The 16,268-nt window shown below is 60.9% G+C and overlaps 1 protein-coding gene across 1 annotated transcript in view; it reads right to left on the bottom strand.

Annotated features, from left to right (window-relative positions):
* The window catches only part of Tns3 (tensin 3), a gene marked incomplete in the record, with an annotated part of 140,352 nt that overhangs the window by 48,895 nt on the left and 75,189 nt on the right, over positions 1-16,268 (bottom strand). The window contains 3 exon segments of the mRNA XM_013520558.1: positions 14,309-14,413; positions 14,976-15,041; positions 15,204-15,333. Of these exon segments, the coding sequence (XP_013376012.1) occupies positions 14,309-14,413; positions 14,976-15,041; positions 15,204-15,333 (301 nt within the window).

The following is a 16,268-nucleotide window of genomic DNA, read 5'->3' as shown; positions in this document are numbered from 1 at the left end:
AACAAATCGCTCCGGCTCGCAAGACCTGCGAGAGGCCGCCAACGCCGCAAGTTCCAGCTTCCGGGTCGCGTACGGAACAAGTGACCGCGTGCAGGTCAGAATCTCCGCTCCGAGGACTCAATCTGCCAGGCTGCAAAGCAGTCCAGTCCCACTGCAAAGCTGCCGTCCTCTCTCCCTGCCTGGGACCTGCTCAGCCCTCAGCCCGCGCCCCGCGAGAAGGGGCCTGGGTTCCCACTGCAGGGCATCTCTGGCCGCAGAGGCGCCCGTCTAGGGCCAGGACCACCAGGCTGTGAGGCCCAGGTACCGGCCGCCGCCCACAGGAGGAGAAGGGAAATCGGGCTGCCGTGTGGACAGGGGAGCAGAACCCTCCACTGCGGTTGTTTGTTTGTTTGTTCATTTGAGACAGGGTCTTGCCATGCAGCTCATGGTGGCCTTGAACTGGTGATGCTCCTGCCTCAGCCTCCTGAGTGCTGGGATTAGAGGTGTGCGGCACAACGCCTCAACTGCCATCATTATGAATCAGGCCCTACTGGCGGCATCCGGAGTCCTGAGCCACAGTGTACAGGCGGGCAGCCCGGAGTCGCCGGGGCCACACCTGGGGCCGCGAGCGAGGCGTCGCACGTTGTGGAAGTGCCACTGAAGGCCCATGTGGTTTGCTCCCCAGGGAAGAGCGGCTGGAAGGCGGCAGAAACTGCCAGAGCCGGGAACTGTGGGAGGCCTTGGGTCATCAGGGGTGCATCTTTCTGCTCCTTCAGCATTGCAGGGACCCTCATCAAGGAGGACGGGCTGCTCAGGGCTGCAGTGATCCCCGCACCAGAGGGAGACAGCCCGACACAGACCACTGGGCCACCCGGCCGGAGGCACGGGTCTGCTCGTATCAGGAACAGACTGTGCGCTGCCCGCCACGGCTGAACTTTCATGACTTGCACCAAGGCATGAGTATGACTTCCCCCTAAATTAACTGGCACAATGACTTTAGGAGGGAAAAAAAGGAGCCTAAGAATGAGCTGTGAATACACTCTGCTAATTGAAACTGGAGTACAGCCAAAAAGCAGCTGTCAGTCATCGTGAGGCAGAGTCCTGGGCTGAGACTAGCACCTCAGGAAGGAAGGCACCGCGGGCCGGAAAGGGCAGGGGTCCCGTGCCTGGGAGCACGCGACTCATCCTGTTGCTTTTGTGTACGATGCTAACAGTCGAGCCCAGGGCCACTGCACCGACCCTGAGCTCTACCCATGTCTCTCTTACCTTGAGACGGGGTCTCGCTGAATTTCCCAGCCTAGGCTTGAACTTGGGATCGACCTACCTCAGCCTCCCACTGCGCTGGGACTGCAGGTGGATGTCACCACGCCCGGCACTTGTTTTTTATTAGTTTAGAAATGTTGCTATGGTAACGGGTGCGCCGCAAACACCAGGGTCCCCCAACTCTCGCACTGACTGCGCAGCTCCGCGCCAGGCCAGGATCTGAGCGGGGGGTGGGGTCTCGTGAGCCGGGCAGCCCAAGTGGCCTCGTGTCTGTGTCCTCCCTGCGAGCTCAGCCGCAGGACAGGGGGGCCATCTGCCCTGTCCAGGGGCAAGACCCGGCGAGCTTTCCGGAACGGTCCACCGCAGCCCGACAGTCTCGGTCTCATAAAAAGCCCGTGAATCCTGACCGCAGGGAACACTGGGAAGCACCCTGGCTGAAGCCCCCAAGTTACCACGCAGGGGCAAAGGTCCTGCTAACGGGCCAGAGCTGGAGGCCGTCCTGATCTCTACACCACTCAGGCCCAGAGAGGACAGAGGAACGCAACCGCTCGGCTCACATGCCCCTCCGCAGGGCGCCGGAGCCCTGCTACTGGCTCACTCCATGGAGGCCAAGGCCAGTCATCCACCGTCCCCTCCCCGCCCACCTCGCTGCCCCGGCCGGCACGGCTGTGCTGACCCAGGGCCTTTGCTCTCTCCACTCTCTGCTTCCGGAGCCTGGCCCCTCCCCTACCGCCGCTCCTTGCCTCATTTTTACCCACAATGCACACACCTACCATCCAGCGTTGCACTTCCTGTGTGTGGAGCCCCCGGGCCGGGGCTGCCTGTGCACCGATCCAGTCCCCCTCCTAGCCCAGCGTGGGAGCACAGTCCTGGCACCTAGTGGCCACTGACTGAGTCACCAAGAGGCGAGACGCCCTGGCTTGCTCTCACAGCACAAAACCTCGGGCGCTGTGCCGTTTTCCACGGGAGCTCAGCACCTCCGCAGGCAAATAAAAACATCCAGCAAACAGAGGATCGACCCAAAACAAACAGCCCAAAGGGACGGCGGGAAGCAGGCGCCCCGGTCCCCGCGCTCCAGGCGGCCAATCCCTGTCTCCCCAGCAGCACAGCGGGCGGCTGTCCACGCCACCGGGGCGGGAGTGGCCGTCACTCCTCACCTGGCTGGACTCCAGGCAGCAAACCCAAGTGGAAAAGTACCTGAAGTCGCCTGGTCAGGGTTGCGAGACTGCAAGGAACATGAAAGTCATGACCTCAAGGTGAGTGTACTGCGGCCAGCAAGCAGGAAGCAGGAGCCAGACAGCCGAGACGCGCACGGACCCGAGGCACCGGGCGATGCCAGAACCCCACACACGGGGTCCCCAACAAGCCTCACAGCGCCCCCCCCCCCGCACCTTCCTGTCCCCGGTGAGAGCCAGGCCTGGGGCTACGGGTGTCTCGTCACCTGCAAGCCTGAGTCGCCACCCTGCTTTCTGCAGGACCGGAACCTTCCCGTGTCCTGGCTCAGAGGACCTGTCCCATCCTGTGACCCCAGGACCCCTTCCTACGTGCTGTCACCACCCCAGCCACCCAGCGCAGGGGCCTCGCTGGCCAAGGCAGCTTGCTGGTGCCTGGTTAGAAATCGAACACTGACCCGGCAGAAGCCGAGGGCTTCAGGCTCCGGCCAGACCAGGGGGAATGCGGGTGTGCAACAGGGCCAGGAGGGGGAAGCTGCCAAGGGGCCCCCTCCACCAGCCACTCCGAGGCGGGTCCCCACCCCCAGACCTGTGACCCAGCCACACCAAGGCAAGGGCAAGTGATGGGCCGGGAACCAAAGCCTCTGCCATGCACTGAGCGTGTGGATCCCGTGTTCCATTTCTGTGACAGATTTGCTTAATTTTCATCTCTAAAGGGCAAACAGAATCCACGCTGCCTGCACTGAGGTCAGAAGCTGCCCCTCTGCGAGCCACTCCAGGGGCTGAGCACCAGGCGCAGCGAAGCCCCCACCCTGCCCACGTGCCTGGGCAGCCGGGACCGAGTGGGCCAGACACAGGCCCTGGCGCCCACGTGCGGCTCTCCTGAGCCAAGGTCGGGTTGGGCCTCCGCCAGCGGAGCACAGACAGGGTCATGCGCGCAGCCGTCTCCAGCATCCTGCGGGTATTCGAAGACAACACCGTTCTGTGTGTGCCAAGGTCTCACCCAAACCCCAATCTGCAGAGCAGGAAGTGGAAAGCCCGTCTTACAGAGGAGGAAACACAAGCCCGGGCAGCTACGCTAACACCTAAGATTTTAACACCTAAGATTTAAAAAAGCTTCTGAACGGAGCATCAGCAAGCCAAACCCAACCGTGTCCAGCTCCAAAGCCCGTTCTTCAGCTCACGCCAACCCTAGCCAAACACTCACAGGTGAAACCAGTGACTTATTCACCTGAATGTTCTCTCTATAGTTTCCACAGATAGGAAATCTAAAGCAGCCAGGCACAGTGGTGCACACCTGCAAGCCCAGCACTAGGGAGGCTGAAACAGGAGAATTCCAAGTTCAAGCCCAGCCTGGACAACTTACGGACTCAGCAAGTCCGTCTCCAATTGAAAATTAAAAAGGGCTGGGGCTGTAGCTTAGTGCAGTTGTCCTGAGTTCAACCTCCAGCACCATTAAAAACAAAAAACAAAAAGCCCTAAGGCAAGCTGCACTCCTGCATGCATGTGTACACAAACACACTCACACCCTGAGTGCTAGAAACCACGACGCACTTCCTCCCTGACAGGAAGTGGCTCTGAATCCCAGGACAGAACCTGGAGTCTTCTGCGTGGCAGAGCTGAAACAAGGCACCTCTGCCCCATGACCCGTGGGCTCAGCCCCACATGGTCAGGACACACGGGAGGCTCCATCGGGGCCCAAGGGACAGCCTGCTTCTCCGCAAGGAGCCCCCGAAAACCCTGTCTCCAGGTGGCCGTGGAGGGATGCACCGCAGCCTTCTCCTAAACAGACCAGGAAAGCGGGGCACAGAGGGCGCTCCGGATGGCAGCTCAGGGACCGCTCTGCAGAGTGCAGGGCACCCACCCGCCGGGGCTGACGCTGACAGTGACTGTGCACCGGCTTCCTGCAGCCCGGCCGCGGTGGGGAAGCAGCGCTCCACGCGTGTCTGCTCAATGGGCCCGGCACTCGGCTCTGCTGACCTCAGGCTCAGGGGACCACGCGGGAACTGCTCCCTGCTCGGCCTCTAGTGAGACATGGGTTTACGCTCTTAATTTATGCACAAGCTCCAGTGTCGTCATGGAACTCTGAAGGACTCCCACGGTCCGTGTCCACCTTCCTGACGGCCCACAGCCAAGCCCCGAGCAGCTGCACCCTCTTCAGGTCAGGCACTGCATTCCAAGCACCGTGACCGGGGCCACTGCACGCAGCATGAAAGCCACTGCGGACTCACACACAGCTCTGAGCGGCCCAGGTCCTCTGCAGCCCCGCCAAGGACACGGACTCAGAGCAGGTGACCCAGTCACCTTGGGATGAACGCCCCGGGCTCCCCACCCACCCTGGCTGTGCTGGCCGCTGTGGTCACCCCATCCCTCCTGGACTCGCTGGTCCAGCTGACCATGAGCCACTGCCCCAAGATGGGCCCGTTTCCTCGTGGACCGTACGGCCAATGGCTTGGAGCACAGGACGCAGAGCAGCCAGCAGCAGCCTCAGCCCCAGTCGGGGAGTGAGGGAGGGGGCAGCCTGCACCTCTGTCTCCGACGCACAAGGGCCCTGGGCGAGGGAGCCAGGCGGGATTTGAGTGGGCAGGAAGCGCGAGGCAGCGTCCAGTGCCGTGAGCACAGGGCTTCCGGACTCCGCGCCAACCTCACAGAAACAGGTAACTCTGCTCACATCCTGGGTCCCTGCTCCCCTGGGGCCTGCTGGAGCCTGGGGACACATGCTTCCCTGTCAGGGTGGCCGGGCTGGGGCGGCCCCTTCTGAAGGGAGGTGGCCTCACCTTGCTGAACACACACACGCGATGAAATCGCTCTGCATTTGCATGTGGACACTTACAATTAGGGCCTTAGCACCTCTCACTAAAACAAGGCCAGCTTTTGTTTTATTGCAATGGAGTTTTGGCTACATGCTAATTAAAGATGCCCTGAATCGCTTTTCCATTCCAGAGAAATCAAGAGCTAAGAAACAGTGCCCTGGCTTGGGCTTGCAAAAATATCACCTTCAGTCCACAGAACCAGAGACCACAGCCTGGACACACGACAGGGTGGAATGAAGTGTGCCCTTTCCTCTTTTTTCTTGTTTAGCACGGAGATGGTAGTGAACTTTCCTCTTGAGAAGGCAGCCTCTATCCCTCGCACCAGGCAGAGTTCCAGAAATAACTCCACACTGAGCTCCGGTTCCCGCCGTGGGTCAGCCTCACTTTCCCGAGTACCCAAGCACAGAAGGACCCTTTGCAGGGGCCGCCTGCAGGTGGGCAGGAGGATTCCTGGCGCGCTGCCCAGGGGAGGCTGGAAAATCACCCCAAGGAGCGAGGCTGAGCTCAGCGCTAAAAACTGTGCAGGCTGTAAATTCTTGGAAAAATAGAGCGCAGGGGGGAAATTCATGAAAGCAAGGATCAGAGCCACGCCGACACGCCCGTCCAGCCGGCAAGGGTTCCTGCCCCACGCCAGCGCCAGCCCGGAGCCAGGAGCAGGCAGGAGCCTTTGGATTCCAAGCGCTCCGGCTCCGGGTGAGGCCCAGGAATGAGGAATGCGGCAATGAGGAAGGGCTAGGAGCTGTGACACGCAGGTCCCAAACGCAGCCAGGTACACACCAGGGTGGACCCCACACCCCACATGTCTGACACCCCGAGACCAGCTCCCTGTGGACGGCTGACTGGGAAATGGGAGGTGCCCACAGCCCCGGAGCTCCACATCAGACGCCCCACGCTGGGCTCTCCGGGGACCCCTCCAGCCTGCGGGCAACCGAGGCATCAGACACCACCCTGCAGGGAGCGCCGGTGCAGGCTGCGCCCTGCCCCATGCTCCGCTCCACGCCACAACCCGAGGCTCCTCGCCACACCGTCATCGCTGTCCCTCTAGAAGTCTCCGAGCGCAGACCCGCCTCTGCAGGCAAGCTCGCATGAGCACAGCACCAAGCTCTTACCTTCCTCCCCAACACCCCAAAGACCTCAGGCAGCATGGGCGGAGGGAGCTGATGGCCGCTTCCTTCCCGGGGGACCCCAGCTCTCCTCAAGCTGGGAAGAAGGTAAAAGATCCCTGCGGGCGGTGCGGGAGCTCGGATTCTGCCAAAAAGCCCAGTGCAGTGTGAACAGGAGGCTGGGGTGTGGTGCAATCCAGTTGAGTGAAATTTGAACTCTGGAGGCCGAGGAGGCGGGGAAAGGACTCCTGGAGGAGCCGGGCCAGACTCCAGCGCCTTCCTCGGACGTCGGAGTGTCCATGTCCCTCGCAAACCCACATTCCAGCCTCCCGCTCCTCTCAAAGCTCCAGCCAGAAAGTCCCGCCGTGCGCGCCCACCGCCCACAGCTGTCCTGCCCTCTCCCTCGAGGAGCGCCTAGGACGCTGCCAGGGCCAATCCGCACATCACGTTTCAGGCGGTTTCGGCAGCAGATCCTTTCTCTCTCCGCCTCATTACCTTCGACTTAGGTGGGCTTCAGCCAGCGGCTGGTTCCGCCCCGCCTGCACCGGGCACCAGTCACGGCCCAGCCACAGGCTTTCGCCCACTGAGGAGGGACGGACGAGCTGCCACACAAAAGAAGGCCCACTGCGAGGTCCTGGGTCCCCCAGCAGCGAGAAGCCTGTGAATGTCACCACTCGGCCTGCAGCAGGGGACGCAGGACACACCCGGCTGTGAGCAAGGCAGAGGGTGACACATGGCTTCAGTAAGTCACCCGAAACCTGCGCAGAGGCACACGCACTCACTGGAGAAGGCGGACTCCGCGGACACTCGGGAGAAAGGCCACGGTGCGCCTCTCCTAAGAGAGCAGCCGCGGGACTGAGCCACGCACACTGAGCAACCCACTTCCCCGGAAAAGAGAGCAACCTCAAGTCCCGCCAGCAGCCGGCCCCTGCCATCAAGGACGGGATCGGCTCCTCGGACTTTACTGTCGTCGCTTGTAAGAGCTGGCCCCACAAGGAGACAGCCTGGGACCTCGGACGCGGAAACCAAGCTGTGGGCTGGGACATGGGTCCGCCAGTCTCACAGGCCGACCTGGGCCCCCCCACACTGCCCCGGCCAAGGCGCTCCTCTCTCCCCTTCCGGCGGAAGCAGTGAAAGCTCCAGGGCTGCCATGTGTCCAGGGGTGTTTGCTTTCACGGTGCCCTGTGCCAGATGCACTTGGAGGTCTGGGCTTTGCCCCCTTGCCTTCCCTCCAGTGGCTCAGGAGAAATTTTCTCCTTGTTCTGCAAAGCTTTATAAATGAGCTATGGCCCCTCTTCACCCATCACAGGGCAACTGGCACCCTCCTGGCCTCAGACACGTGCTCCTGCTGCTGGCGACTCCGCAGCAGGGCCACACAGAATGCGTGCTTCTCCTGCTGCTCCCCGACTCTGGACGACACGGAGCCGCCTCAGGGGCTGTGAGCACGAACTTCTCACCGAACAGCTGGGACTCCTGAGGCCTCGCCGAAGGCTGACTCCATGGCTCAGAGAGTTACAAGAGGCCGCAAACCTTTTAACCCTGAAAATGTACAATTCTAGAGGCAGGTGTGACGGCGCACACCTGTGATTCCAGCACTCAAGAGACTGAGGCAGGAGGATCGATGCAGGCTCAAAGCCAGCCTGAGCTACACAGCAAGACCCTGTCTCAGGGCACCAAAACAGCAAAAAGAAAAAAAAAATGTTGCTATCTTGTGGGCATGGGCTTCTGTCTGCGTCTAGTGCAGAACTACCAGATGGGTTTCCCAAGTAATTCTGGAGTTCGCTGGCCTAGGGGACAGGGAATGAAGAACATCTAGCGTGCGGCCTGTCAGCACTCCTTAAACACAGAACATTCACAAACAGAAACCAATGAAAACCATGGTGAAAGATGCAGGAGCCCAGAGTGGTGGTACCCACTTATAATCTCAATACTTTCGAAGGCTGAGGCGGGAGGCTTGCAAGCTCAAACCCAGCTTGGGCAATTGAGGAAGCTGAGCATGGTGGTGCAACGCCTGTAATCCCAGCACTCGGGAGCCTGAGGCAAGAGGATCACCAAGAGTTCAAGGCCAGCCAGAACTGTGCAGCAGAGACCCTGTCTCAAGAAAAATATATAAAAAACTTAAAATAATAAAAAGTAAAATTAAAAATTAAAAAGGGAGGTTGGGGGTACAGCTCAGTGTTAAGGCCCTGGAGTCAACCCTCAGTTTAAAAAAAAAGTGGAAATTTCAAAAGGTAGTGGAAAGGATGACAGGTATTTATACCTCAGGTCAAAAAGTACACAAAAATGTTCCTTAGCCTCCTTATATGGGTGAGAAGTGGCTGTCACACAGATACACATCAGCCGATCGACAGATACGTGCAGCGCGGCCCTTCCACACCAGGACGGATGGATCCGCCCAAAGGGCAGAGGGTAGCTGGGTACAGCCTGGAAACTCACCCCAAGGGGGCCACAAAGACCAAACGCACCCCCATGCACTGTCCTGCTGGAGAAATCAGAGACAGAAGCAAGGGGACGAGGCTGCTTCGGGACGCTGCTCCATCAGGAGGGGCTAAAGGGTGAGTTTATGTCATGCAGATTTGATCTCAATAAAAAATAAGTAACAGGAAGCAGTCCCTCAGGCTGAGAGGCACAGGGAACCAAGGGTGGTTCAGGAGAATGAAGACAGCGTCTCAAAACGGCCTCGCACACAGGCTTGAGGGGAAGGGTCTGGGGCTGGGAGGGGACATGGATCGGGGCACTGACAGTGTCAGGGCTCCGCGCCCAAGCACCCAGTTCTAGCGGGGAGAAAGCACCCGTGTCTGGGCGCTGGGCTCCACCACGGAGCGAGGAACTCGGTGGCAGAGAGGAAGCTGCCTCCCTGATGGCCTCCGAGGACACCATCCCTGGACTTCCGCAAGGCTAGCACGGGCCCTGCAGGGCCGTCGGGGAATCCTAGTCACGGGGTGAAGGAAGCAGATTCTCCTGCCAGGAAGTCCTGACCTGCATCATGCCCAGTCCCTGACCCTCAAGCTCCTGCTGGTCCCACCGCTTGTCTGCCCTGAGTGTCCCGACTTCCGACTCTTCTCCCGTGCTGACCCCTCCAGGGACCGTGTGTAAGCGCCTCTTCCGCCATCTGCTGGACCCGGGTCCCCAGGGCCACGCAAAGCGCAAACATAACACAACACAACACAACACAACACAACACAACATGAAATAGGCTACTGAAATCCTGGCGGAAGTCCACCATCAACTCCAACACCCCCGGATGTCAACATGACCCTGTCTGGGGTCATTTCACAGAGAACACAGTATGGGTTTCCACAGGAAGTTACCTCTGTGAATCCTGAATTATTCCAGTTTTCCATATTTAAGTCCCGAAGACCATAGTGGCACAGAGTCCTTGTTAAAAACCTGTCACCACGCCCCACAGCTCTGGCTTTTGGGATAGGGAAGGAACTCCCTGGGGACCAGTGTGCACCCCATCTGGAGCCCCGAGGACAGCGGGCTGTGGGCGGCAGTGAGCCCTGAGGCTCATCGCTGCGCTGCCTTCCCGCCCTCCCAGTCCTCTCCCAGGCCCCCTGTAGTGTAAGTCTCGGTCCCGATTCCAAAGGCAACACCTTCCTGGCTCCATCCCTGGGCTTCTTCTGTCCCTGACATCGTCAGGTTGTCCTCCCTGACTTTTCTAACCACATCCCTGGCGCCCGCCCAGGCTGGTCCACGGCCTCCTCGGCAGGACCCCCTCAGAACGAGACTTCCGGGGCACTGGGGTCTCACGGCTTTGCCCCGCCCAACATGCAGCACACCTACGAGGAGAAGGAGCAGGGCTCACAGACGAAGCTGCTGCCCAGGAAGGGGGACTCACTCGGTCGGCTGAGCCTGGAGATCACGGAAGCTCACTCTCCCTACCCTGCCGTTCAGGTGACTCTGGTTTTCCAAGTCCAGGTAGATGCTTTACCACACGCCCCCTGCCGTCCACGCTGAACATGAGAAGTAACTCAGGTTAAATGAAACTACGGCACCTCCATCCCCTCTGTCCTAGGGCCCTGGAGGGAACACGGGGTGATTCCGTGCAGCTGTGCGTGGCCTAGCATCCGGGGGTCCTACTTGTCACAATGCAAGTGCAATTTTACGTGGCGTCCCAGGTCCAACACACTGCAGCTACAGCCCGTGGTGCACGTGGGGGATGGGCCACGAGGATACGGTGTTTGGTCACCCCTAGGACTGTGCATTCCGCATCCACAGTCAACTAACTGTGCTTGGAAAGTATTTCTAAAATATGGGTGCGGGGCTGAACATGGTGTATCTGCCTGTAATCCCAGCACCTGGGAGGCTGAGGCAGGAGGATCACTATGAGTATAAGGAGGATCATTATGAACTTACACAGTGAAATCTTGTCTCAAAAAAAACCAAACCAAGATAAAGTAAAATGTGCACGTAGACTTTTTTCTTCTCCTTTGCCCCTAAACAGCACAACTACTTAAAAAGCATTCACAGATGGTATTTTAAGAAAAGGCCAAGCATAGTGGTGTACACGCATAACCCCAGCACTCAGGAGGCTGAGGCAAGGGGATCACCAAGAGTTTGGGTCCAACCTGGGCTACATATGGAGACTGTGTCTCAAAAAACATGAAACAAACCCAAAAGCAAAAGAAATCAAGGTGACCGCTGTCAGGGATAAGGAATCCAGGGATGACTGACAGTGTACAACAGGACATGGGGAGACCACACGCAAATATTACAGCCTCTTCTGAGGGACTTGAGTACCCAAGGGGCCCGGGACCCAGGCCCTCTGGCCACAGTGGATGGACACAAACGATGTGTGTTGATGCACACAAGGTTAAACTGTGTTTACAGTTATGAAACCTCACAGAGCACGGGCAGCGGTGGAGGGGCGGGGGCGGGGCGGGGTTGAGCTGCCCAGCATGGGAAGAGGGAGAACTTCCGATGCACTGCAAGGCAAGTACAGCCCCAAGCCAGGAGGGGGCGCACTCTGCCATCCCAGCACTCTGGGAGGTTGAGGCAAGAGAGTTGCAAGTTCAAGCCCAGCCTGGGCAACATAGCAAGATCCTGCCTGAAAATAGAAAAGGGCATATAGCCCAGTGCAAAGGTCCAGGGTTCAATTCCCGGTTCCACACAAATACAAGGTAGTGCAGAGTAAGACAGACCTTGGGAACAGCGGTCTGATCCGAACAGCCCTCCCTGCACGGGGCAGCGAGGCCTGGCGCCTCCTTGCTCTGGGCCTTTTACCAGTCCTGGCCACGCCCATCCTGGCGCAGTAGCTCCGCCCGCCCAGGAAGCAGTCCACCCACTCCCTCTGCTACGCGCAGTGACGTGGGCACACCTGCCGCAATCAGGGTTCCAGTGAGCAGGGCCCGTGGAGCTCTGCCCTGTGTGACTGTGAAATTAACCCACAGGACGGGACTTGGAGGCTCTCGGGGCCTGCGGGCACCGAGCTTGGGTCTCTCCGACCCAGCTCCCGTTCGCTCTAAACTAGGACCCGCAGCCAGGCTCCCTGCAGGCTGCCGCACGGCTGCCCGGCCTGGCCCCTGGCCTGGCGACGCTGAGCCCCCACACGCATGCACACAGCTCCGTGGTTTCAGCCCGGCTGGGAGCGCAGCGCCAAGAGGCAGGAGCGGCCCTGACCTCAAGCGCGTCTCTCGGCTGAGGACGGGACTTGGTGATGGAGACCGTGCTGTGCAGGACCCAGGCTGCTCCTTCCCGTGCAGAACGCGGCGCCTCAGCCTTGGCAGAAAAGGCCTGGGCCCGTCCAGGGCGGCAGGGGCGTCTGGAGAGCAGCAAAGGTTCCAGAGGCTGCCCGGCCTCCTGGACTCCTCAGAGCCAGGACCAGGGGGGCATGGAGCTTTGCCCCTGGTACAACATACAGCCAGGACGCCACTTCCAGCAGGCCAGAACCATGGCTGCATGCGGGAACCGTGACCCTGACCAGAGAACGGGCTCAGGAGATCCGGCAGAGGCGGCCCGCCCCTGGGCGCCCGGAGGAAACTCGGAAAACACGGTTTTCCCGGCTCGGCAGGTGCCACGTGAGAACCTTCCACAGGAGTGCGGCTTGTCACGTCCACAGGCCAGAAACACGGGCCTGGGACCTGTGCAGTTCACCTTGCTCCTCTGAGCGCTCACTCAGCAGGCGCGGACTGCGCTCCACTCTGACCTGGCACCTGCTCCTCCCTGACTCCTGCTATCACCCGACTCCCGGGGGGGCAGCGACACTAGGACTTGAGCCCAGAGGTGCCATCGGGATTAGCATCCCTGTGACAGCAGCCCCTGAGCTCCCTCCACCCTCCTTCTGTCCTGCAAGGACACAGCAAGAAAGAAGCCACTGGACCCAGGCTAGGGGCTGTGACGGTGTAGCCGTGAAGGGACCCCAAGCCCGCAGTGTGTGGAAAACAACGGATCACAGGCCCTGTCCCCGCTGCTCAAGGACAAGTCCAAGGCTGACCTGCTGCCAGGGGGCGGGGCTGTCACGGATGTGAGCAGGAGGGTGTATTGAGTCCCCGCCCCTCCTCTCTGCTTCCTGGACACTGAGGCCTGAGCAGCTCTCCTGCCCTCCCTGTGCCTCGCAGCCAGCCGACCCTGCAGCAGAGCCCAAGTCAACCTCTCCTTCGGAAGTGGTGGGTGTCAGACGTGACCAGGACAAGGGCCCTCCCCAGAACTCAGCCTGCCCTGGGACTTCCCACCTCCAGAACTGCGACAGGCCAGTTCCTGCTGTCTCCACCACCTGGCTGTGGTATCCTGTCACCAAGCCAGGTGCGGGGGCGCACTCCTGTCATCCCAGCACTCTGGGAGGCTGAGGCAGGAGGACTGCAAGTCTGAGCCCAGCCTGGGTAACTCAGAGAGATCTTGTCTCAAAATAAAAAGCAAACAGGGTCGTGGATGTAGCTCAGTGCAAAGCCCCTGGGTTCAAGCCCCAGTACTGCAAGAGAGAGGAGAGGAGAGGACAGTGGGACCGGAGATCTCTCCTGTGTGCCGCCTCTCGAGCTCCACTTCCCGGCGGCTCTGTAACTCGAGTCCCAGCCACACTTTGGGAAGTGACCCCGGAGGCCGTGGGTCAGTGGCAGGGTCCCCGGGGTGCTCTTTAGGTGGGGGACCTGGCAGGAGGCACCATGTCACTCGGGGCCAGGAGGGGGCTGCTGGCACCGGCCCCTCCTCCCACGTCACCTGCACTTTCACCCCTGGAGTGCGTTCTCTCTGCGTCTGGGCACCGCCCGGCTCGGGGCATCTGCCTTCCCCACAAGTCCTTGTGTTCAGCGTCACCCACCGGCCAGGCACAAGCGCACCTCCCCAGCACTCGCCGAGGGACCCTGGTGCTGGGGGGCACACAGTCGGGTCCCTCCGGGGCATGAGCGGTTCTGCAAGCTGCTCCCCAAAGGTCTTCTGTCTGGAGGGAACCAAGTGGACAAAAGCCCTGATGCCCCCTCGGCGCAGGCCCGATGCTCGGGGAAGTGCTGCACAGGGTGGGAGGCCCCGCATCTCTGATGTCCGTCTGTCCGTCTCTTTGTTGCCCCAGTCGGCAACAGGCCGTCACCCTTTCCCTGAGACCAGAGTCGTACACTCCCTAGGAGGACGGGACCCTCAGAACAGCAGATGTAAATAACAAAGCTGCAGAGCTGGGCGCCTGAACACGCGAGCAGAAACAAGGCCACCGGTCCTAGGCCCCTGGCTATAACCATCAGAGGACGCAGGGGCCACACGTGGCACCCAGGCACTCAGGAGAGGAAGGCAGCGCAGGAGTGGAGCTCCAGGCTCCTGGATGTGACCTTGCGGCCAGCCTGCTACCCGCCTCAGCATGGTAAAAAACCCCGATTTAAATCTACCCAGCCTAGGTGGGCGTGGCGGTACACATCTGTAATACCAGAACTCCAGGAGGCCGAGGCAGGAGGGTCGGAAGTTTAAACCCAGCCTGGGCAATTCAGTAACTTGGCCAGATCCTACCTCAAAGTAACAGATGAGAAGGGCCGGCCGTGGGGCTGGGAGCACGCACCTTCGCCGTCCGCGCTCAGGTTCTCGTAGGAGTCCCAGCGGATGAGCGGATCCGCGGTGTTGAAGTCCACGATGACGCCGTGGTCGTTGTGCAGGTGCTCGGAGCCTGCGGGACACAGCAGGGCGTCGGTCCCGGCCAAGCCCAGCACCCCGTCCTCGGAGTCCTCGGAGCCAAGGCAGGAGGCGGCTGGGCTACAACGTCAGTGTGAAAAGAGCCTCCGCGTCCCGCCCTCCTCCCTCGACCCAGTGCAGGGCAGAGCCGGACCCATGTCCCCCACAGCCCAGGAGGGGACATCACCCTTCCTGCGCAGTGCCGGCCTGGGACTCTGAGGGCCAGTTCTGCAAAGCCTTCACCCGACTCGGGCTTAGGGGAAAGGAGGAAGGGCTCTGCACAGCGACACCTGCGCCCTGCGGGGCTCGGAGGCCCCTCTGCAGCGCAGTTACTCCCCAAGGAGAGAAGTGAACAAGCAGCACAGCTGCCCGGGAGACCGAGGGACAGACACACGGGCACTAACAAGGTCTCTGCTGTCTTTGGCAGACCAGCCCGGGCCGGCCACGCCTTCCTGCTGGGGGCTCTTGTTTCGTTTTGTTCAAGGTACAGCTCCTGCCCTACATATGTCCTCTTAGTTATGAAAGTTTCCAAGGGTGCCCGGAGGGGGGACACGCACCTGGGATCTTGTCCGGCGTGGCCGAGAACACCAACTCCACCTTCCCGGAGTCGGGGAAGCGGTCATCTGAAAAGAGAAAGCTCGATGGGACCGGCTCGCCCTCCCGACCCGCGGGAGGCCTGCAGCACCTGGGCTGACCGGCGGGCTGCCTGGTTTCCTGGGTTAGCGAGGGTGGGGTGGGTTAGTCTGGGCGAGGGCGGGGACGCGAGGGCGCGGGGTGCCCCTCACCGCTGCAGGCGCCGTCCAGCTCCTCCTTCCCCAGCACCAGCGTGCGGCCCTGCACGGCGCCCGTGTGGAACTGCAGGCGGAAGACGACGTCGCGCGTGGCCGAGCGGTACTTCTTGTGGTAGCATTTCACCTGCGGGAGGGAAGGCGGGGACAGCTGAGCTCAGAGCCCCGCCCCAGGGACCGCACTCGGCCCAAGTCCCGTCCCGGGTGGAACCTCGACCTCGGACGAGGGTGGGTGCCCGCGCCGTGTGGCAGATGGACGTTTCCAGCACCCTGGGCTCTGAGGTCACCGGGCCCTTTCGGGGCGCGGAGTCGCTGTGCCCTTTCGGAAGATGTCTGAAGAAGGAAACCCTGGGCTGCCCTTCCTATACCTAACACCATGTGCGAAGCGGCGGCTTTCTGGGCCTAAACCCTCCACGTTCCAGTGCAGTGTCACCCGGTTTGCAGAGGAAGGAAGTGGCCCCTCGTGGCCCTACGCTGTCCTGGCCGTGGCTTGGACAGAGGAGCGGCGAGTGGGGGGCACGGCCTGAGGCCAGGACAGACACAGAAACGCAGGGGAGAAACAGGAGCACTGGGTCCAGCACCTGCCACCCGGATGCCCGAGAGGCAAAGCCTCGCCAGCCACACCGACGGGACCTGAATCGAGCTGCGAGGAGCCAGGGTCCCTGCGGTTCCAGGGGTGTGGCACAGGTTGCCGGTGGCTGCCCATGAGCCTGGTAAAGGCACCCGCTGGGGCACCGGCGAGCGCCAGGCCTGGGGCACTGTGCCCATCCTGACACAGGGGCAGGGGTCCCTTGCCAGGGCTCACTTCACAGCACCCAGCAGGGACCGAGGGTGGGGAGGAGCCGCTGTTCCTGAGGTCAGACCGTTTTAAACATCTCACACAGCCAGGCTTGGAGACACACGCCTACAGACCCAGCACTCGGAGGCCAAGGCAGGAGGGTCCCAAGTGCAAAGCCAGCCTGAGCAATGCGGCGAGATCCTGTCTCAAAATGAAAGGTTCTTTTAAAATAAAAGAAGGGCTGGGGATGTAGCTCAGTGCAAAGGACCTGGGTTCAATCCCCA

The sequence above is a fragment of the Chinchilla lanigera genome, unplaced genomic scaffold (assembly GCF_000276665.1).
Source record: "Chinchilla lanigera isolate Chin_1 unplaced genomic scaffold, ChiLan1.0 scaffold00055, whole genome shotgun sequence".
Taxonomy (NCBI): domain Eukaryota; kingdom Metazoa; phylum Chordata; class Mammalia; order Rodentia; family Chinchillidae; genus Chinchilla; species Chinchilla lanigera.
Note: the sequence above shows the minus strand (reverse complement) of the source record. Positions and strands in the feature narration are given on the sequence as shown.